The following is a 24587-nucleotide window of genomic DNA, read 5'->3' on the forward strand; positions in this document are numbered from 1 at the left end:
AAGAAACGTCGAGATGAATATAGATCAAAGAATTAAATCCTTCTGAAAAATTATTTCAGGAATTAAATCTTTTCAAGAAGATTATTCAAACGATCGTCTCGTTGATAACTTCAAACGGAACACGTATAAAATTCAGTTCTTTTTTCGCTTTCACTCTGTTCCATTTGAATTAACAGCTTGGTAACGCTCTTTTCTTTATTCTTACATTTCTCGTAAGGATACAATATGCTATCTTCTTTGACTTTGAGCCAGGTAAATGTTTTAATTTTTTAATTTTGGTTATACTTCTTTAACCCTATCCTTTTATTATCGTGCCATTTATAGATGCGTATTACGTCATTACGCTTTTTCCGTGGTAACACGGCAGACGTATCCGCTGTAATTACGAGTCCGAGACCTTCGTTTATCATTTTCAATCGCATCGAATCTCTTCTCTTCCTTACCTCTAAATTCCGTTAATAATTTTCTAATATTTGTATTATTTGATATTTCAAATCCAAGAACAAACTTTTCTTCGTCTTTTAATGTTGAAAATGGCAACGTGAGTTCGTGCTCGCCATCCAAATGCAGATGTGTTAGTTATAAGAAATAGTAACTAGAGCATGATCCTAGTTACAATCGATAGATTTAATCGATAGGCTTAAGATGCTTTTTTGTTTTTATCCCTAGTTTTTGTAAGCGCGTGCAATACAGTTTTTTTTTGCTCAGAACGGTGTGATAGATTTATCCATTCGATAAAATAATAACTATTCTGATCTTACCTCTGAGTGTAGAAATAACGACATTTAATGCATGCAAACTTCATTATTCTTTGAAGACAAAGATACATTAAATAAAAACTTTAGATAAATTTCTATAAACAAAGTTGAATTTAACAATTTAATAATTCATTAAACACATCGCTCGCTGAATATTCGTATCTTATCGCAAGTATCGCACAAACAAAATAAACACACAAGAGACCAGCATATAACAAATGTGCATTTCTGTGCAACTATGAGATCCAATAGATACGATAGATATAATAAAGATAGAAATAATAAAAATGACCTTTTCATGGAGATTTAAGTTGCCATCGTTGAGAAAGCCAGAAAGAATGGTCAGAGCGAGTAACTGTCCCTTCATATTACCTTCCTAAATGCAGCTCTCACCTACATAATAAAAAGAGTTGTTACCAGCATTGAAATCAAAAACAGAATTAGCCATTTACCAGGAACGAAGAGTCGCAGTACGTAATCGTTCTTCGTTATTGCCTGCCTAAATGCGCATCGAGGATTACGAGGGATCGAACGAGGGAACGGATCGGTGGCACCCGCCGAACGTAATGAGAATACGAGCTCGTTATGGGAAGCGATAAAGAGCTTGTTGCGGGGGTGGCATTGCAAAGTATTACAATAGAGACGTGTTTCATCGCGGTCTATGGAACGTTCGTTTTTATGACATTCCTTGTCCATCGAGCGGATTCGTTCCCTGAAAACCACTCGCACAGCGTTCAAGTACCTAGAAATGGCAAAAGTCGAATTACGATTACTATAAACGTTGGAGGACCGTGGTCGTTACCATGGTCGACGCTGTAAAAACGATACTCGTTTGGCCAGGCATAAAGAAGAAACGTGGGAAACGTCGAAGAAGAAAGAGCGCGCGAACCAAATCGATATACGCGTATATGCCTGCGCCGGGTTTTCCACACCACTCGCTGCTTCACCCCGTGGAAAAGTAAGCTTCGATCGATCATGGAATTTCGGCCTGTCGAATCTACAGCGCTTTATCATCGGAACGATTTGCCGAACCAAACATCAGCGTCGATCCGCGACGATATTGCTCGCGTCGACAGTCAATCTTTTAATCTTGCGTATGTACAAGCGACGCGCGCCTAACTAAATAACCGTGCGATTTCCCTCGTGAAAAATCGACGAAATTAATACAACGCTGTGGATTTCATTCCGGTGCGGTGGATAACGATGATCCCTTTTGACGAATCATCGACAAGCACTTCTTAAAATTCCAGACGAAAAATGAAACTTCAATAGCCCATGTTCGAGGGAAATGGAACTTGTCAGTTATTAATTCTTTGCTAGTTCGTGTTAAAACGATAACGACAATGTTCGTGTATAAAACATTGGTCTTTTTTCTTTATAAATTACTTAAGCATGATTACGTTAAATTAGATGTAATTACGTGTTCATTTATCCGACGTATTTATTTGGTGTCGTACAAGCCACGTCTTTACAAGCGTAGTAATACGAACTATTTATCATACTCGAATTTAATTATTGTTTTAAACGATTTAAACGAAGAGACAAATTGTTCTCTTCGTCAAATATAAAATTGTTTCTGTGTTCGTACTAATGAGATGAAATAATCTACCGCCAACCTAACACGGAAAATACAATCGGAGCGCCTTAAACGCTTTAAACGATATCTTTTTACGCAGAAAGACGAGAATATTCGATCTATTTCCATTTTTAAAAAAGACGCAATTGCTCTATGCACAAAAGATATCATTCGACAAATGTAATATCGTTTGGTTCGCTCATTTTCCTGTTTCCTATTTTTAGCTAATTGCTCTGGGAAAAGACCTATGATTTAATACAGTCATGCGACCCACTCCTTATACAATATTCATTTCCGTTTAATTAAAAGACCAACATCGCCGATATATTCACGCGTTCAAGCGATGATCTTCACGACGTCGAGTATTTAATAATGCATCCAACCGATGTTAATATCCCAAAGGAAATGGAAGACGCTCCGACCATTGTGAAAGGGTGTCAGCGTCTAGTATTACAAATGCAATTCCGGTGTGTCCTCGGGAAGACAGGCGGCAAGAAAAAGGCACGGTAGCAATTTCAACAGGAATGTAGGTTGGATCGTCGCAGTCGGCTATGAGTCAGTGTGGTTCAAACTTCTCGCTCATGCCGAACGGAAAATCCGATTAGGAAGCAGATGGACAAGGAATTAGCATCGCAAGTAGCCGTCGATTACACAGATTCCATAAAGGGATTATTATCAGAGATCCAGATTTCCTGTTACATCACAGCCTTTTTACAATCAAGACATTATAAGTGCGTATTATAGTTTCTGCTTTTGATTTATTAAGTTATTGCACCGTTTAGTACGTCTTGTTGTCGTAGGTTTAGAACTTTGATTTCCACTATATGCGATTGTTGAACTTTGCGTCTAATTTTTGATTATCCGTTTTCAATGAAACGATTAAAACCAATCTTAATTACCGATACGAAACAGTTGGATCTACGTTTATTTTGATTACATTTTCAATTTTATTTGAAATATAATTAATTCGTACAGGTCTGTTAAAAATGTAACGTTATCATGAACTCGGAGTGTTTTAGACAAAAAGGCCTATAAATCTATTGCAAATATACATTATATATTATAGATCGTGTATATAAATAACCGAATATATTTTCTGGTTAAACAGTTCGACTATTATCAAATTCATATTTATTTTGCAGATATAAAAAAAATACAATTCTCGAAGAGTCACTAAAATCATCGATTGAAACTTTGCAAATAATGTTAAAAAATTAAAGTTAATCTTCTCCACGCAATTTTATCTTGTAAATCCTGTTTCTAGAAAACCTTTCCAATTATTTCGTATGCGAATACCGTTAAGATCAAAGCGAGTGTAGCAAATAATTTTCCAATCAAAACACGAAACAACGAGTGCTCGAAACATCGTGCGTTAGGTCGCAAGTACTACGATCCCAGGAACGATCACAGTGTTTAACGAACCAACAACAAGGATTCGTCAAACATCGCAGCGCGGTACGAGGTTCCGGAGTCAGAGACAGCTTGGTCCGCCACAATGGGAACTTTATGGACAATCAAAGGTGGAGAACATTCGGCCGGTTGGAAGGAAAGCTCGAGAGACACGGAGAGAAAGAGAGACGAACAGACGGACAAACAGACAGGCAGGCGGACAAACAAACTGACAGACCGACAGACAGACAGACAGAGGGAGAGAACATATATTTAATTAATGTAGTCACGAGTCAGACACGGTATACACATCGAGCCAGGCTATTTTTGCGACAATTGTATAAGTTGGAGGCGCCAACTGCACATGCATGGACCTTTGCGCGTGTATGCGTACAAGCTGTCGAATTCGCCGCAAAACTCATGCATTTCGTGCCGCAACTGGACTATCCAGGCGACTGGAGAAAGGCAGTGTCCGCAATTTCCGGTAATGTCGCGCGAGAGCGCTTTGACGAGGTCCCACCGACATCGAAACTCGTGTCCGCGACGTCCGACGAAAATTCACCGCTACCTTTGCCATTCCATGTCACCATGGGCCGGTTTTATCCTTACCATCCCCATTTCTAGCTTCCTTGCCAGTCATCCAGAGGGGCGGAGTATCGCTGGCTTACGAGAGAAAGGCGTAGACATTCGGGAACCTGCAATTCCGCAGGGAATTTCTACGAGACCGATCTACAGCGAACGTAATCGGAACCCTGCCGAACATGCAGCGTCCTTTTACATCAACCTGTGCCATGTCGAATCGTATCCATTGTTGGGCTGTTCGTATGCTACGTTTGTAGGTGGGATTATTGAAATTGTCCGTGGTTCCGTTAATTCTTCGGGTCACTGACGAGGGCTAACCGACGACATTCTCGGGGCTTTTTGGGTTTATTACGTTTCGGCGTGTGTTCGTCTATGTCTATCTCAATGTCGAGGAACGTGGTAGTTCGGTGAAGGAATGTTCGCTACTGTCTTAAGTACTTTTCATATAAATGTGCGAAGAGACTCGTGATACATATCCTGCGATGATTCATCGAATAGGATGTATAACGATCAAAGAGTGGTATTGCTATATCATAGCTATGTGTTCATATCGTATATGTATTATATTTCATCGATACATATTGTTAAGAACGTTTCCAATACCATTGCTCCTTTGTAAGACTCGCTTCAAAATGAATAGAGCTATTAAAAAAGCAATTACCTAGACGATGGTAAATACTTGGATTTAAAGTAAAGAACTTCAGATTAAAGCAAACAACTATGATGGTGACACTGAAACCATCTAGGGGAATATACAAGGAATAAAAAAGGAAATTGGCCAGAAGTGACAATGAACTTTATACCTGCAACGTACAGGTATTCGATCTTCGACCACGCCGATCAACAGCCAACTCTCAATGGATTGAATTACACGTGAAAGGCGTAGATGTAAGTTTGATGGCGGAAAGTTTCTGGAGGGAAGTGTAGCCCACCAACGTCGACGAAAGACTTGGGTCCTGTGTCAGCAGTAATCTTCTGATATTAATTAAGAAGAATTAGTTTACTATAAATGAAAATTATGTTATCTGTACTTTCATTTAGATTGGAATTATCTCGATAAAAAAAGTTCTAAAAGGTTAACGGCTATGGAATTCTGAAAAAGCTCGATATGAAAAATGTATACATAACCGCAAAGTACGTACGTTGAATCGAAAGTGACCGTATTACGTAAATATTCTGTATCATGAACCAGAAACTTCTGTAAAATTTCGCTACACGTAAATCGCCCCAAAAAAAGAAACCATTTACGCAATTTGCTTTTTCACGGCGTACCGCGAGAGAGACTCATGCGAGTCATCGAACGTAAGTATTATGAATTTGAAATCTTAAACGTTATCAGGCATATCGTAACTTCGTTTTGCGTACGAAGTGTTAAAAACACATATTTTCCACGTCTAATACCAAAAACGCAAGAAATTTTAACGACAAATAAACAGTTACGTTCTAGATCATTCTGATATCTATATGTTTTATTACTCTGTTAAGAAGTTAGTCCCAATTTCTCGCTTCGTACAGATTACGATTGTAGTTGTACTAACTTTAAGAAGCACATTGACCGCTGTCTTATCAACGACTCTGCATCTAAAGGTAAACCTCGAACAAACTCGAAACTCCATAAGACTGTCATTTTTACGCGACATAGCCCCCGGTCATAAAACGACGACGTAAAGTGACGCGACCTGGTCGACGAAGAACGAAGTTACGCGTGTGGTTGCGACATCATCGATGTAATCGTCGAGCACAATCAGCTGTGAGGGATCCGGCTCGACCGTTCCGAGGCTTTGCACGACCGTGTTAGAGCTTGCGAAGTGGCTTAAACAACAGCCAGACGACGAGTTGACGTAGGCTATTCGAAGTTCCTGAGAGCTGGCCAAACATTGATACCCCAGAATTCGACCTAATAAATTCGCGCGTTTCTTGTGATTGACTTGCCGTTACGGCAGCAACAGTCGCAATCTCTGATCAGCGGCTTAACACTCGAGAAGATTTGCCAACGAGAGCGAACCACTGGAAGAAGGGACGAAAGAGGCGAGCAGGGGTTGGTTTCTGGGTAAAGTTTCTGGACCGGGGACAGAGGTACGCTGGATAAGCCGGATTAAGAATAGCCTTACACGAATTCGTCGAATTATCTCCCTCTCGAGGAATAATTACGCTTGGAAATGTTCGCTGTCTCGAACACGTGTCATTTCTAGAAAGAGAATCGCGTCACAGCGAGAGAATTGTCTTATCCAACGGATTATTCGTTTCGAATTTTTATCAGGTTCGAGGAGTTAAATTTACGAGGGAGGATAACGAATCGGTGAGGATACTCGCGTTATATTTGTTTATGGTCGACGATGAATTTGCGAAGAAGTAGGGTCGGTGAAGATTTATTTGATGTTTTTAGATATATTTATTATTTTTCAGTTGGTAGAATATTTCTTCGTCGTAGTTTATCGATATTGATATTATCATTACTTTATCCCAATTTTATTTCGAGTATTTGCGTAATTATTTTGTTCTAATATTTCGTTTTTCGTTGCTGACAAAAAACGATGCACGAATATTTGACAACGCTGTATATTTATCGAGGCTGCAGTTATACTATGTTTTATATAATTATATTTATAATTATAATTTAACGATTCTGTAATAATTGCGCGATATAATTGCAGAATATTATTTACTGCACCTATTACAACGTAATTTTGCTAAAAAATTACATCGCCTATTTGATTACTCGACTCTTGGCTCGTGACTTCGTTTTTGTTCTTTGCGAACAAATTAAGGGACAAAAGCTGTGCGATAAAACAAGGGCACGACCCTTTTCTACGTTATATAAAACACCTTCCATTCTTACAAACGAGTCCAAAACGCTAAAGGAATTATGTACATACACACACAGTTCCTTCTATACTTATTTTCTGCCAAAGCAATTCTCGTAAGTTACACGTACATCGAGCGAAACATACCATCAACGAGATAAGTGCAAACGAAACGTCCAAACAGAGGTACCGAAGTGCGGGTGTATTTAATCGGTGGTTTACAACGAGTCGTTCGTTTTTAATCGAAAGATTTCACGATTGGCGATCTAAATGTTCCACGAACGATCGGAGGGAATGGCCCGCAAAGCTCTTTACGACTGACACATCGAACACGGGCGATTCCAACCGATCCACGACCGATCGACACTCGTTCTCTCGCGTTTTACATTATTTATGCGCGGTCGTGTTCAACCACGGCTGGACGTATAATATTTCCGTGCGACACTTCAAGTAACGTATCGATAAATCAACCGGCGGAAAATGAGGACGGAACGAGAAGACACGACAACGCGATTTCGACGCGAATCCTGTCGGTCCACTTCTGCTGTCTCCTTGTCGGTCCGTTTTCCGCCGATTATTTACGACTCGCAATTTGGGTCGAATACCGACCGTCCGTCGGAATTCACGCTCGTTTATCATGCGAGGAAATTATTCCTAATTTAATGGGACAATATGGTCACGCCGGGAATTCGTCGTACCCTGTGCGAGCCGCAACGCTGCGATTGTGAAAAGGCGTTCGGTCGAATGGCCTTTCGGTCTGATTGAAACGACGGTGAAAGTTCGGTGTTTGAAAAATGTTGTGCATCGTTGCAGGCTTGAATTATGGATAAAGGTGGATAAAAATAGCCGTTGTTTTTTACACTTTGCGCCTAGACGTTCCTTCTAGCGTTAAAAAAATTCTTGAACAACGTAAGAATACGTATGAATATGTATGAAAAATGAGAAATAGAATTATCCGTTTTGAAGTTACATTTGTGTGAAATGCGGTGCCATCTGTGAGTTGTTACATGTAACAACTTACCCCGAGGGACATAATACTGATGTAAATGCTGAAAGAATTTCGATCCTTTTACGGCAATACATATTATCTACGAATATTTTCTTCTTTTTTTTCTTATTATTTAATTTCTACTTTACAATTTGTCCAGCTGGACGTTTGGTAAATTTTTCTAACTTAATTGCTAAATAACGCGTGGATGGCTACACCCAGCGGGATACCATCTTCGAGTTTGACTATTTTATTTCTCTATGAATATTTCTCGATATTTCGTTTGAAATATAATTCCCTGGACTATTATTACTACGTTAAGTAAATATAAAATATTTTAAAAAGTCTATTTTAGATCTTAAAGACCAAAGAAGACTACAGGATAAAGACATGGTCGCATATGTATGTACAAGGGAGCAATTTTAGAATAATAGAACAATAAGAAAGATCTTTTCGTTTAGCTTTTGCATCGAGTCTCTTTCTTTCTTTCTTCCTGTATTGGTCCTACGTTATTTCTAAACATCAAAGTAATCCATTTAAGGCAACATAACAAATATAACTTGCGCGAACAGAAACAAGATTGCGGCTATAATTACTGCAAAATGGCGAAACATTATTTACGGAAGAAAAGGGGTGAATTCATAAACGCGCAAGGTAATCATTTCCCCTAAATTTTGTCTTGAAATTAGCTTCTCTATAAAGGAGGAACGGCACAATCTTGCACACGCATACACCTCATATAATTATAGAGTAATCCCCGTTACCATAAGAATATAGTGAAATGGAAAAATAAGATAAAGCTGAAAAACCATTAGAAAATTGTTAAAACCTTTAGAAATATGAGTATAAGAGTATAATAAATGCTAATTTCATTTGAAAATATTTCATGATATCCTCTTTATCCAAATACTGCAATATTAAGTCAAGCGTTATTAAACGCATAAATATGTAAAACTAAAAAACTATGAAGTATATAAAACTTTTATATAGCACATGTGTACAATAAACGTTATAATTGTATCGTAGAAAATTTTATAACATTTTTTTCTCAAATCTGCGTAAATATCCTTTAGGTAGGATCAAATACGTCGATTCGATGATAAATGTGCGAATAACTTTCGTACGAGATGTAACGAGTATCAACTGCATTTTGCAGTATTTTATAACGTTGTTCTTTTTCAAACGTTTGCGTAAACAAATTTTCTTCGACTATCTTCGTATATACGAACTTTGAATTGACAAATACGAGTATGAATTTGCACAGACGTTTAGTCTAGTACTTTGCTAACAAACACGCGTGAAACTTGTAAAATAGTACGTGTTATTTCTGTCCGCTCCATAACGGGTCGCATAAGATTCGTAGTAGCAAACATTTTGACATTTCTCAACTTTTCACCGATACTTTTTTAAACGCCCATTCTGCTAGACCATCTAATCTAGCGGAAAAAAGGTAAACGACGGAAAGAAGCAAGGGTGAAACGCAATGTACGGACTCTAGCAATTGCAATTCTCGCGTTGTTGCAAAACCATATCGTCGAACGCGTATACGCGACTCGAACGCTTGAAAGTGTTCCAGGTCGATAGAAATTTGATTCTCTTCGAACAGAATTTCCAGTCTATTACTGTTCGCTCGCTACTCTATAAAATTTTCACTACGACAAATTCCATCGATTTCGAATAAACAAATGCTCTTCGGACCGTTCTGTTCTCGTCTCTTTTTCTCCTGTTTACCATCCTTCTCTCTCCTTCTCCGACGATCGGTAGAAAAGCGTTTTTATGGAAGCGCTGTTTGGGCACGAATGAAACTCTCACGACGGGTGTAGCGCTAACATAACGTATATTTATCGCATCAGAGTGTTCCTTCGAAATATTCACTATTCCATTTCCCGAGCCGGATACTGCTGGCCAGTTTTGCGTCCACTTTATAGCAGCTGAATAAAAAGTAAACTATGATGCATCCGTAAAGCCAGAACAGGATACTCCTGTCTCTCTCCCTCGCTCTCTCAGTCTGCTAGGCTCACCGTCACATCCAATCGGTAGTTAATACTTCAAATAATAGTGTCTGCATGGATCCAGCGAACTCGCGTGTTTCAGCTAGTGTCATTTGTCTAACAAGCACATTCCGACGATTCCGTGTTTTCTTTCTCTTCTTTTTTTTTTACCATATCTGCGCTTGGAACTTTGTTGAATCGCTTCCAATTTTCTTTGAACTCGTGTACTCTTCCAATGCGAGTTGTTTGTAAGCTTATCGTAATCATTAAAATCAGAAACAACGAGTTTTCGATTCGATCCTTTTTCTCATTTCTCGCGTGTTTTCGTGATCTTTTTTACTTCGCCATTCGATCGCGCTATTGTACGTTTTCTTTGCTATTTTCCCCTTTCTATTTCTTATTGCGTTCCTCCTCTTTGGACGTTACATTGTACGGACAACGTATTGATACACGATTTTTCAAGTGACTAACAATAAACTGCCATACTCTGATCGTATAAGCGATACGTTCATCAGATACACTGCAAGTTGCTCGAACTTTTAGCGAACGGCCGACGTCGTGGTGCAGCTTTAAAGCTGGTCGTTTAGAGAACCGATGTGGCTGTCCGTTTAACGAAGCACTTGTTTCTCCGTTACTTTTCCTTCTTTTCCAAAATCGACTCAAGTATACGTCGGCTATTTTACTATTTACACATACGAAAAATAAATGATCACCTTACGAAGCAACGTTTCGAAGCAGACAAAATTCTCCCGACGTATTTCAACGAAGGAGAACAAAATTTGTTAGCGTTCGGCGTGTACGATGAATCGAAAACCACGAAATTTCTTTCACGTGGATTGTCAGAACCGGTGGTAAAGTTGAGGTTACCGAGAGTTGGCGAGCGATGCCCGATTTCAGGCAATCGAAGAGTACGCTGAAATCTTTTCAGCATATCGAATGGAACTCGTGGCGAAAGGTGAACGTAAGTGTGTTTACGTGTTGAAACATTCCGACGGCATGCAGAAACTTCTTGAAAGCTTCTTGCCACCGTCCAATTCGGGATTAAACTTATGTCGTACATATCCACTGGCCGCGTCCTGTCGTATCCGGAACTTAACGCGAGTTCGCACTCCAGACTTCCGGGCTTTGTGGCTCTTTCGGAAGGCGATTCGTAGCCAGCTTGATCCAAGTTTCTCTACAAGAGGACGCCGTTTACGTTTCGATTCGTTCGCACCACAAACCTTTCGATACTGTTACTACAATAACAACCTGATCCGTCGATCGATTAATAAACTAACTTCTTGTTTACTTATTTCGCTTTACTCAATATCGAAATATATACAAAATTTCGCGACAGTATTTCGATCGTTTACAGAAACTTCTTCCGAGTATGTTGTGTGTGTCATGAAAAAGATCTTGTACTTCGCACGTAATACGATTGACATGATTAGCATACAGTTCAACCTTTTGGGCGCTGCGTTGTCCGACGTTAAGCGCTCGCCGTGGATTGCCACTCTTTACGAAGAAACACACCGTGGACTGCGTATTTTTTACGAAAGGCATCGTAGTCTGCTACACCACACTTTGGTGTTTGCTTTGGTTTGCCAGTTTGATAATTAATTTTTTTTTTTTTTTGTTTTAACGAAACCATCAGAATGTGAGATGGGTGACATCCATACGTCTTTTCTATCACGCCATTTAACGCAACTTTTAGCCTAAATTGAATGGCTGCGTGAGAACGCGTATATGCGTTCATAGCGCTCAAAGGATTAAAACAAATTCGATAATGTATTATACAGAAATGATTCTATCAACGCCATGTTCTTTTATAGCCGTAAGTAGAATCTACAGCTATATTTATACAGGATGGTTGGTAACTGGTGGTACAAGCGGAAAAGGGGTGATTCTACGCGAAAAAAGAAGTCGAAAATATAGAATAAAAATTTTTCGTTCGAGGCTTCGTTTTCGAGAAAATCGACTTTGAATTTTCGCTCGGTACGCGTGCGGTACGTTATAACGGATCTCACTGTAGATCGTTGTCTCGATGGAAAAATTTAAAAAAAAGAAGAAAAAAAAATTTTAAAAAGAAATTTTTATTCTATATTTTCGACTTCTTTTTTCACGTAGAATCAGCCCCTTTCTGCTTGTACCACCAGTTACCAATCACCCTGTATGTTTATTCGTTAAGAATTCATTAAATCGCTTAAAATTATTTACTTATGTTGGAAATTGCCTAGCTACTAGATACAAACAGAGTTACAAAAGTTCAGCCATTGTAACAATTTATGATTATCGACCACAATAATAATACTTTCTTCTCACATAACGTTGATTATTCTCCTAAAGGTATAAAATGACTCGTTTCTCACAGATGTTTATTTTTTCAGCCACTTACGCGGAAAGCTCTCCGACTGCATCGTCTCTGCTTCCTCCGCGGCGATGCGCAAATTTCAAATAAAATCAAATCTCCGACTTTCTCGGGGAGAGTCGCCTCAAGCCGGCAGTTCCTACTACGATTTGCATATTCCTTGCGTACGAATTCGCAGCGAATCACGCAAACGCCGGCGACGGAACGTTACAACGACACCCTCGATTTGCAACCCCGAAGAAACTTTACGAAGAATCGAGAAAGAAGCCTTGTTAAGTTCTAGAGATACCAGCAGCAATAATAATCTGAATTTGTTGTATGTATTTATTATATATTTATTTATTCATAGAAACAGATACAGAAGAACACCGATGAAAGTACACGCAGTATTCTAAACTAATTATCGTACGTGTAATATTCTTGTATAGTATGTTATACGTCTGTCTAAGTGTATAACGAGGAAGATTGTAAGCTTCAGGCAGAATCAGTAATAACTATTACACGCTTCACTTGATTATCTAATTAATTAAATATAAGACAGGGTGGAAGAAGAAACATAAAAGAACACAGCGTAGTTGGAGGAATTAAAATAGTTAGGACGATGGAAGAAAATGACTAAAAACCGTGTTCTTCGAAAGAAAAAACTTGATATATTACTAACGATAGGTATATGAATATCTAAACGGAATTGGAAAAAGGTCCTACATCCTTATCAATACTGCGAATCAATCTTCCCATATGAACTAAAGTATTAAGCATCTAATGAATGGAAACATCGTCGATAATTAAAGTTGCAAAGATAGGAGTTTAGAAGAAGAATTCGAAAAATTAACAGAAATTATCCGATAGCTTTTTCCAAGACAAGTTTCATAAAATTCCGCTTTTCCAAGTCTAAACTTTCGTTACATACAATTGTGAAACATAACCTTGATGAAACTTAAACGTACTTGAAGATTAACCGAAACTTGTTATAAAGTCATAATTTTCGTTCTTGGGAAAGACAATCGATGAGGATCGAGAGGGTAAAGACTGCAGTAACGAACGGAGTTAGATCGGCTGAGCCAATCCAACGCAAACGAACAAACTCAAATCATCGACGGTCGACTAGCATAGTAATACGAATGCCCTTCGTCAGAATTCGTGCAATTCCAAGCTTGCCGATGAATTCGTCGCCAGCCGTGCGATTTCTCTTTGTGAAAGGGCAACGAGAACGACCGAATAAGCCGGAATTTTAAGCTATAAAACTTTCGCAATTACCGAGTGTTCGGTATCCTGAAAAAGTTAGGCAAGTACCTGCCACACTAAACAAGATCGCTATCACCAACCTCGTTTTCTCTCCTTTTTACCGCTTTTTCTGTTAATGCTATTTCTCGTCAGTGTTTATTTGTTAAAAATCCATTAAATCCATCGAATCGTTCAAAATGATCTATCTCGTAAATTATCTAGCCAGAAGATAAAAAAAAGTAAGCAAAAGTTGGAAAAATTGTTTCGAAAGGTTCGTTCATACACCGCGTTGTATCTAACATTCGAAGACCACAGAGGAAATACAATACATGACACGTCACATTCTTTCCAAAAATCAGGAAAGTGACTACCGTGATGAACAATGTCGCTACTACCACTGCTATTTTTCTCTTTTCCGCGTCTTTCTCTAGCTTTGCTGGTCTTTTTGCTAAGCCCGTCTGTCTCTCTTTCGCCGTTTCTTTATTTCTTTTGTTTCTTGCATGATTCTCCCGACCATCCGGATTCACGAACCAGCGAATCGAAGAGAGAAAAGTGTTGGAATGTGCAATAAAGCGGTGTGGAATTGCCGACGCGTACAATAGCAATCGAAGACACAAAGGTTTTTCTATAAATCCTCGCAGTGACACGACGCGCGGCCGTCCCCGATTCGATTATCTTGTCCCGGGTTCTTCTGATTTTTACGTTTGTTCTTTTATTGCAAATTCGAGCGCCATCCGTCCGCTCGACGAAACCGTTGTTCCGTATCGACCTATGCTCCCTTCAAAACGATTTCATTCTACATTGCCAACAATTTACTTTCTAGATAATTTGTTTCTAAACTTCCTCTTCCATAGCAAATAAACTCGAGTGAAAATTCAACATTATAATTGCATAATACGCTCAACGATCTTCCCCGATATTTCTAATAATTTGAAAAATAATTACAAACATATTCGCGAATTGGATATGTTATTGGACGCTATGAAAATATAAAATGTGAAAGATTTTCGACTGACATTTTTAAAACAATAGCCTCATTGAGATAATGAAGCTTGAACGTGACTTTGAATAGCGAATTCAGACAGCAAAAATAAAAATATCAGAAAGTAAAAACAATGAACAAAAATAGAGAGGAAAAATATCGATGCTTCGAGATTATGCATTAACGAAATTAAAAAATTTACATTGAGTATTATTTGCGCAGGTGCATGTGGCAAAAATAACGCGGGGCGAATCTATTTCCATGGAAATATCGTGGCAGCTGTTAAACGAACTGATTTCCAGCGAAATTAATGCATTCAATTGTAAACAGCTATGAAATTGCAAATCTTTTTTAATTATGTTGAAAGCCACTCGGCGAAGCTACAATCTAGCCAGGAAATAACAGGCGGAAAGTCAGATTTGTAGATGGAGGGTAAAAAAGGTTCCCCTTTGCAAAAGCGCAAGCTTTTCGATCGGATAGTAGATCACGTTTCAAAAATTCGTTTGAAAAATATTGCTGATAAATGAATATGTATTACGTCATTCTGAAAATTTCCACAATTTTTGTTGTATCTGGGTTTTAACGGCGTATAAATATTTCAAATACTAATGAAATATAGTCGGATATATATACATACGCACTATTATATTCGTAGTAATTCGTACTTTCTTTCTTTAGAGTATAATATATCTTATATTGCATAATAAATCTTCGAGAAAATAGAAAACTTTACAAGAATCGTGTCAATTGGGCAGATTTTTACATTTTCCATTTGCTTAACAATTTTCTTACGCAAAGAGATTTAAGAAACTGAAAAATATGTTTCTACATTGCGTCTCTCTCCCATAGAAATTTAGATTTGGTCATGAAAATAACGTATCGAACATTATGGAAATTAGTTTGAAAGGTAAGTTCGATTTCGAAAGAACTACGTTCCTTCGGAATGAATAGCTCAAAACTTAATCACGGAAATTTTCAAGATGATTTAATAGTTTCAAAAATAGAAGAATATTTTATTATCGATTAATATAATATGTTATTGAAACAGGAGTAGTACCTCTTTAGTTAGTACTTCTGAACTACCTATTAATCCATTCGAGCTTCATTTAAGATTAATTACCGAGAATTGATTTTCGGGACAAATGATTTTTAGTATTTCACTGAAACGCTGAAAAATTGAACGTTAGTCAGAAAGCCTTTCTATTCAGAACCGTCGGTTGTACTATAAGGATATCATTGAAATTCATACGAGATTCATGGTACTTATCCGCAGGGACAACGTGGCCTTAAGGATACAATACTACCTTAGACAACGTCGTTCGTAGGTAATACTTTTTTATATCTCGCCATACGCTATTTCACGGTGAAGTTGAGAAGATTATTATATAAATTTTAATCAGAACCGTAGTTAACACTTAATCGAATCCCAAGAAAATAAATGGCAATTCTAACGAAATGAACTTGCTTTCTCAGCTCAAACAAAAAAGACTAATAAAAATAGATTAATTGGAGCCGAGTGCAGGTTGTATTTCTTATCCTGGATTACAAGAATCCGTTGAAACTTTCAATTTTTCATGGTATTTTTGAGGGTTAGAAAACTTCAACCGCCAATGAATATTCCTTAAAACGTTAATACGTTTATCGCAACTACGCGCTCCGTTGCAGGATTTTGAAATTTTTCTGGCTAGCACCGATCTTCTACGTTAAATTACTATTTTCGATTACGAACCAGCCAGCATAAGAAAAGGAAGAGAGAGTCGCGCGATTCAGGAAACAATATACCACATCAGAGAAGGCTATCATATTCCGATATTGTTTCGCCAGTGAGGTGAATTCTCGTTTTACCACGTTCGCCGATAATACGCGGATAATGCGCCAGAGACAATGTATTTGAATTTAATACGACGTATTGTGCGTATGTTTGCCGTCGACGTTTGTCTCATTGATTCGTCAGCGTCCCAGAAACTATGGCTGGGAAACGCGTCTCCCGATCGGCCGACAATTAGTCCGAACGCGAAATTGTTCCACGTGGACCACAGTTACGAAATCGCAGGTAATTTCGCGGCCGCTCGAATATCCCGCCGGCTTATTACGCTCGACCATTGTTCCGTAATTGTTTTCGCGATCGTTCCACCTCTAATCGGACTCAACTATCTCGCGGCATGTACTGTTATCGCAGTGAACTTACGGCCTGTTCTTTTTGTACCGTGCGCATATGAAAGAGCTTTGTTCGGCCTGATTTATTCTCCGCGCTTCTGTCCTCCGAGAGCACTCAGCAAGTGTATGTTTGAAGTTTGTTACGCAGAGTATCTTGCTTCTATGTAGCTGTTAGTACCTTTCGTTGCAGATTGCTAGTCAACCGATTATATCAGCAAATATTTGATACGAACGGAAATTTTATAGCATCAGGTACGAAAATTATAATGCGATCGTAATGATCATTTACGCGTCATACGATAAGCAAGAATTAAATTTTCATTTGCGTGTTTCTAATAATTTGCACGTTGTACGATAAGGGAACGTTCATTCTGAAAACATCACTAATTCTTAACTGGTCTGTTTAGCGTTAAAACGTTGTCTTCTTAAATGTTGCTTGCCATTTCATTCGAGTTAAGAAAACGTTGCGCTCTTAACATCGCGTTTATCCGATTGCTAGAAAGTTTAGGTGCAGCAACGGCAAGAAAAACGTCACGAGCGGAGAAAATATCGTGCCCTGCATCAACGTGGAACGACGAGAAATTCCGTAACTTAATTAAAAGATAATCAATTCGGGAAAACGTGAAACATTCTACTCTGTTTTGAATTCGCCTTAGTTTTACTTAGTTAGACGACTTTGTAAGATAGGTCAACTATGCTCTCGCATAGTTTTCGAATCGTTTTCGATGAACGCAATTATTTTCGTTGCCCATGTCGGATTCCAGAAATAATTAAATTGCCAAATCAGTTTCGCACGGCGTTGAAACGCGTGGGACAACGGCTTTATCGAGGTTAAAACGGGAATGGTCTCGTGGCTGGAACGCAACGAAATTCCATCATGTTGTTCAGTGTGTTCCTCGTGTTTTCGTTTTGGTCTTCCACAAAGCGAACGCGCCATGCGCCTTGACGCGAGGAGAATAAAGAGACCGACGAAACATCGGTAGAAAATGAAACGATCTCGCTTTATCACGAGAGAGGTGCCGAATATTAATTAGAAATTTCAGTTGGTTGCATTATATTACATTATTGCGTTAACTATAAATCGCAGTCGATCGAACAATTATAAATAAATTATTATAAATAAATATTAAAGTACAAATTGTACAAAAGTGATTACGTATGGACGGTATATAATGAAAAAATAATAATTTTATTTTCTACTACGCAATTATACAGATATCTGTCTGAAAATAATTGGTTTCTGACAAACAAAAAAAAAAAAAAAAGAAAACTGTTTGTTCAAAACGAACACGCTTAACTTATTAACAAAGTAGACAATCTAAAACATCTTTGCGACGTTTACTATTAAGAAAGATTACTATTATTAAATTGCGTCGGTCCCAAAGCCAGGATGTGATATATCGTATTTCGTTTTACTATCAAACCAACGTAACTTGTACTTTAACCAGCCAGTTCAAAACTCGGCTTGGTTAATAAATGAAAGGAACGCGGCAATGCTTATTACGCGTTTCTTTCTTCTTTCTCACAGACGCTCTCTTTATACAATTTTAAATAGGACGTCAGTGAGTGTTGCCGCACGAACGATTTCAATACGAAGCAGGACACCAAAGTGGAACGCTGGCATCGGGGCAAAAGTGGTATTTCTCGCGTCGACGTCTCATCGACGGTGCCATTGAAAAGGAGAGACGAGCCTCGAGGAAACTCTTGATTCGCGCGCGTGCAAACGCCGCTTTATGAGGCTCGTCCGTTTGTGTCCGCGCGCGCGATTCACCAACGGAATGCAAAACGATAATGGTGAATTCTATGAGCAAGCCATGCAATGTGTAGTTTAAGAGTAGTCGACAGTTTTAGTGACAATTTTGCCGCTGTTGAATATTTTTCTATAACATTGCCTTTTATCTTCGAGTCGAGTTTCTTTGTTCTTCTTGTCGACATTTCTTCCGACAAATAACTAACTTCTCCTTAAAATTAGTATTAAGATAGAAATTTATTCGAACATCGAAACAGCCAGACAAAAAATGAATGAAAAATTTCGATCGATGGCAACGGTGTTGCAGCTTCGTAAAATCCGGCTTTTCACGTTGTACACATAAGAGAGGCACTCGCTAGAAATCACGGGATCGTTTCGTAGCGATACGACAAAGTCGTGAGCTTTCTTCGTAAAAATTCGCGGAAACAAGATTTTGCACTGCAGCTGGAAGAAAACGCGGTAGAAAATAAAGGTGGCTGCAACTGCGTTCGCATGAAATTGAGTTTTGCATACGAGAACTGAAGGAGTCGGGTTCCATGTATACACGTGGATCCAAACGCGTTTACAAATTTCAGTTACAACACGTTTCTACTTACGCCTTGTTACCTCCGCAGAAAACGCGTACATTTGCATCGATGTAATTCTACAACTTTCATTTCACTTCGTTGCGATCTTTGCTTTATCACTTTGTTGCAACCGATACTTCGTCGAACCGTATATTTTGTTGACACATGTTATTAAATTTAGTATATTTTAAATTAGGATAATAAATTGTAACGAGAGAAATATTATCGTACTTGTAATTAACGTTATTTAGTCGAATCGTATCTTGCTTTTCATTTTTTCTCTTTCATCTCAACCTTTTCTTTCTTCCTTCCCTTTCCCTGTTGTTCTTTCCTCTTATTTCGTTCGATGTTTCTTTCTTTCCGTCATTCTCTCCTCTTTATCGCTTCATTTTCCTGCTTCTCGTTTCTTCGTAACATTACTTTTCACAGAAATATTATTTTTGACACTCGACGCCATTTAACGATAACTACGATTCAAACAAACGTAATCTATTGTCATGATCTGTTCGCTGCAAAACTTGTAATTGATCTGTATACGATTGTTCGAAAATAGGAGGAGCAATTAATCGAATCGGATTAAATAGAATAACGCGTAGACCGATGTCGATTCAGCAAGAAGCCACCAACGATGAACAGTGATAACTGATATCAACGCGTCCCTACATCGCACTTAAGCCGCCATCGCGCCTTCTTCCTTTATCAGATGACCCAGTTTGCTAACTTTCTTCCTGGCACCACCAGACGTACCTCCGTAATAGATTTACCCGGACTGAACTGTGGAGATAGTAGCATGCCCATCTACGATAAGAACTTTCCTGTTTTCTATTTAGACTGTCGATGTTATATATAACTGGCAATTTATACATGTACGTATAGGATAAAGCCGTACGATTATAAGCATAATATTTTTCAAATAATAGTTTATAATCAACGATGAGCGCTATTCTATGCTACAAGTATTTTAATTCTATCATAACGTAACAATACCAATGCATATCATAATATATGATGAACTCGTGATTTCTTATTGTTCTATATTGCAAATATTTAGTTCAATTACAACATAAAACTTTAAATATTTAAATACAAAATATTTAATCTTCGTAATTACAGAAAGAAAACCATAGGAATTACACGTTAACTAATAACCGTTCGAAAAAAGGCACAGTTCAACTTCGAGCTGCGTGACTCCAAGTAGAATAAGCGTCGCGTAGTCAGACTACCGCATTATGAAAAATTTGACTCCCATATCCTTCCGATAAAATAACGTTATTAAATATATTTCTTATACTTTGAAGTACTTTACATTTTTAGTTTGACTAATAATCAGTGATTATTAATCACGGGGACTAAATTATTATCAAATAGAATTAATGGATACGTTTTCAAAACTTTCACGGACCATTTTCAAAGTTGGTCGCGCTAACAAAATTGTGAGTTATTGTTGCTTTTAATTAATTACTACTGATTACTAATAAAAAAAAGTTTATAAGACTTTGTATTGAGTTTTTATACAAAACTCTATACACAGGAAGCTTGAAGAAGCTTATATGGTATTCATGACGATCGTGACTCACAACAAAGACAATCGAATCGTATTCATGAAACCCAATTTATATAGTGGTACATTTGTGAAAGTCGAAGCGGATAATGTCGAATAGTTCACGTATGCTTATTGTTATTGCTAGTATTAGTACATTGCTGTACTTACATAAATATATGTGTGTATATTTGTTTAGTTTACCGAATGAGTTTACGTGGCCAACATAAACGACAGCGGATTACGAAAATAAATTAACGCTATGGAATATAAAATGTTTCACAAATATTTGATAAAAAGATCCGCGTAAGTCGACACGCATAATCACATACATATTCGGATAATGTACGGATTTTTGTTAAGCTCGAATATGACAAAACTATCGTAAGGATCGGACCACGAAGTGTCGAATGATTCAATAATCTAACGAATTTATGGTAAGTAGTAGTCGAATGCTAGTCTCCTGAGTTCATCTAAATTTGGAACTACTCGAGTGTAGGATTTTGAAAACCTCAAGAGTATCGTTGGATTCTATGGGATCAGCGGTTCAGGATTACTGTAAAATTCTACAGCTTCGACTCCTCCATATGATAACATTACCCTGGAGAAATAGAAATTTGAAGTTTCATCTAATAATTGAAACTTTGCTCAATGGAAAATTACAGACATATAATTACAGGCCGAATTTGCAAGTTGCTAACGGTAATGTAACTTTATGGTAAACCAATCAGCCTGTCTGAAGTAAATTATATTCGTTACTCGTAAAACGAAAATTTTTGAAGTTTAATTTAAAATTAAAACGCTCTACCGTGCAGACTGTACTCGCATGCACAGATTATTAAATTATTCAACGATAGAAACGAACGGCGCTACTCGACTGTGCAACTGTGCGTTCTGCGCAGTAGCATTTATCGGCGGAATAACTGCAAGTGATAGAGAGACAAACATAACAAGAGAGCACACGAAACGTGAGAAAGTATTCGACTGTTTTGTATGTCTATTAATTTCGGCCTGTCCTTTACACGCGTGCTTAATTTCAAGAGCGACGCATCGAATACGTTGCCTGGCGGTCGGATAATTCTGTTCTATTAGTCCTCTTTATTCGTCCGATCCAATCGTCGAAACTCGGTTCGAACGAAACACGGCTTTAATAAGTTTCAATCGACTCGCGAGAATGCAACTTATACGAATCTTCGCATCTGTTTCTCGTAGCACGTTTAGGGATCGATACAATGGACGATTTTTACGAGTCAAATCGAGATCGTCGAAAAAGGATAGAATTTTCAAGTTTGTTCGAAGGAACTAGTCGTTAATTTAGCCATTACATGAAAATGACATAAATTATGGTAAATTCTAAAGTAAGTGTAAAGAAAAACAGTGTTTATAAATAACATAACCATTTCCCTGAACTATTCGATGTATGCAATTAATTGCGAAAGGTTCTGAAAGGTTTAATTATTGAAGAAATAAAACAAGAAATTTTGATGAAATATTTTTTTCCCAACGGTTGCAGTTTAATTCGAACTTTAGGAAGTCGTTTAAACTCATTTTCTTCTTTCACGAGAGCAACATTTAGTGGAAGCGAAGATCATAAACGCGACAATCGAAAGTCTTGAAATGTTTTAGAATTACAACAAATAATGATTTTATCCAATCGATAGGATCTTGATATATATATATATACGTAAACGTATGTAGACAAATTGATATATTGTTTCATACGTTATTGCTCGTATTCGCTCGTAATAGTTTGCGGATATAAAACCTTCTAATAGAGAATGAAAATGTATCAAGGTATACAGTTTCGATCCAAAGCTCAGAGAGTGGGAATGTAATATTGGATAAAGCAGAGTAAAAAATACGCTTACAAAAATATTGGATCATTGAATGATTGAAAGAAAATATTGCACCTATCAAAGATTTGAAACCTGGTTTTAAAACTTTTGAAGGTTTAGAGTTTCAAATACTATTTTTCAAATGTACATATGCGCTGTTCAAATGGATCTAAAATCTGCAAAAGGATTTCGTTAAAAAACGTAATCTCTTCTGAATCTTTTAAAATCTAAAAATAATACATCGACCTCGAAAATGTTGGAATTATAAATATATATCGCATTCGTACTGAAAAATAGAGTTTTAAATGATGAAATAAAACAGATTATCTATTTTTAAGAAAGTCTTCTATCTACGTATTATTTTAAAATGGACTTTTTAACGAATTCAGTCTTATCAGATGCTTCGAAATCTTTTTCAGGCTATCAACTTCGTCCCCGCCTCTTTTCGCTTATTTCATAAGTTGTTAAGTTTGAACGTAAATTGGCGAATCCAAAGACGCGACCATGCTTGCCTCGTTTTTTGTAGATGCTGTCGGACTAACGGATCGGTCGGACCGCTATGCCAGCGACCACGAAATACCTGCCTTCGAACATTCGCCTAGAAATCGGCGATTCACCGCGCACGGCCCATAAAACTCACTACGATGCGTTCCATAAAAATATCCGATCCGCGAACGCGAAAATATAGACGGCTGTCGACAGGTCCGTGTTCGCAGAATAGCGCTGCGCTTTATTTCCATTGATCGCGAGTGATTCGGAATTAATTCTGCGTGTACGAAACGTTAGACACGCACTTTCGTTTCTTCCCGTCAGAAAGCCATATCAACGTCAACAATGCGATTTTGCTGATAATTCGTTTTGATTTTGCGCGTTAACGTGTAAATTAGTGGCATTTTCAGGAACATCGGAAATCAGATCATACGAGGTTGTTCCGCAATTAGAATTTTTAAACATTTGATATTTCGTGATGCCAACATAGTCCGTGATCGATTTCATATTTACGCACTGTTTTATCCGATCGTTTAAGGACTGCCGCTCATTATTATACACGTCGCTGTAGTTAACGTTTGAAAAAATAAACCAATTCTGTTTTATTTTCTTCTTCTTTTCAAAATTCTGATGGTCTATGCATACACAATGTACCCAAATTGTACGTTACCAGTAAGTTGTAGCATAGATCATCTTTTACCGTACATTTTACCGATTACAGATTTTATGAAGCTTCGATAATTTGATAGATTACGTATAATGTTTATATTATACCGTGCGTGTATTTTTTTGCACTTGGTTTTTTGTATGCTTGTACGTTTAACGATACACAAGCAGGCGAATTTCTTAGGTTGAATATCGATTTCGAAAATGCGACGGGTTGTACGCTATTCGTGAGCCCGGAAAATACATATAACGGAACGAGCCTGTAACCATCCTAAGCGTAACTTGAATAAAAAATTATCCTTGACGATGCAAACGATGAACGCGGTGGCGGAGGTAACGCGTTTTGCGAATGAACGAGTCGCGACCCATGATACAAATTCCACTCTCTCTGTACGTATATGACTTATTAATCCCTTTGCGGCCTAGCAAACAAGAGCTACCGCGATGCATTTTAATTAAACGCAATCTCCGCACCGTGAAATCGACCGTTGCATGGATGACTGATCGTGAAAGCTTGGCGAAAAATAATGCAAAAGTACCGTTGAATGGAACAGCTATTCAAGTGCCGTCATCGTAGACCCTTAGGTTACTGAAGCTACTGCTTTGGATGCCTCCTACTATGCCTGGTTTTTAACTTTTTTATTAGTAGCTGAGTATTTTATGATAAAACGAAACAGTAATACGAGTAACCATAAGTTTCTTATGAAATTTTCAAAAGCCTTTCATCTTTCGATGAAAGTTGCCTCGATAAAAAAGGTAGAAAAATGAAGTAATTAGGTTAAATAAAGAATTTTGTTGCGTTTCAAAGTTATTTCATTTTTCTAGCCATATCTCTCTCATCGTATCGAGTTAAACGAATTATCATAACGTGATTTATCCGTAATTGTCTCCGACTTTCGACAAAGTATTAAGACTGAAATCTTAAGACTTCTTGAAAAGAGCC

At 37.8% G+C, this 24587-nt stretch overlaps 1 protein-coding gene across 3 annotated transcripts in view; it reads left to right on the top strand.

The window, feature by feature from the left end:
- The window catches only part of LOC126875195 (uncharacterized), a 126150-nt gene extending 102882 nt beyond the window's left edge, over nucleotides 1–23268 (top strand). Inside the window, exons 2-3 of one of the 3 annotated variants that reach the window (XM_050637977.1) lie at nucleotides 12455–12751; nucleotides 22909–23268. In XM_050637977.1, coding sequence (XP_050493934.1) covers nucleotides 12455–12751; nucleotides 22909–22957 — 346 coding nt within the window. In that variant the 3' untranslated portion in view covers nucleotides 22958–23268. Of the gene's footprint in view, nucleotides 1–5759; nucleotides 11902–12454; nucleotides 18069–22908 lie in introns of those variants that run through there. The other 2 variants (XR_007693269.1, XR_007693270.1) reach the window with 2 other exon arrangements.
- The last annotated feature ends 1319 nt before the right edge of the window (nucleotides 23269–24587 follow it).

The sequence above is a fragment of the Bombus huntii genome, chromosome 2 (genome assembly GCF_024542735.1).
Source record: "Bombus huntii isolate Logan2020A chromosome 2, iyBomHunt1.1, whole genome shotgun sequence".
Lineage (NCBI taxonomy): Eukaryota > Metazoa > Arthropoda > Insecta > Hymenoptera > Apidae > Bombus > Bombus huntii.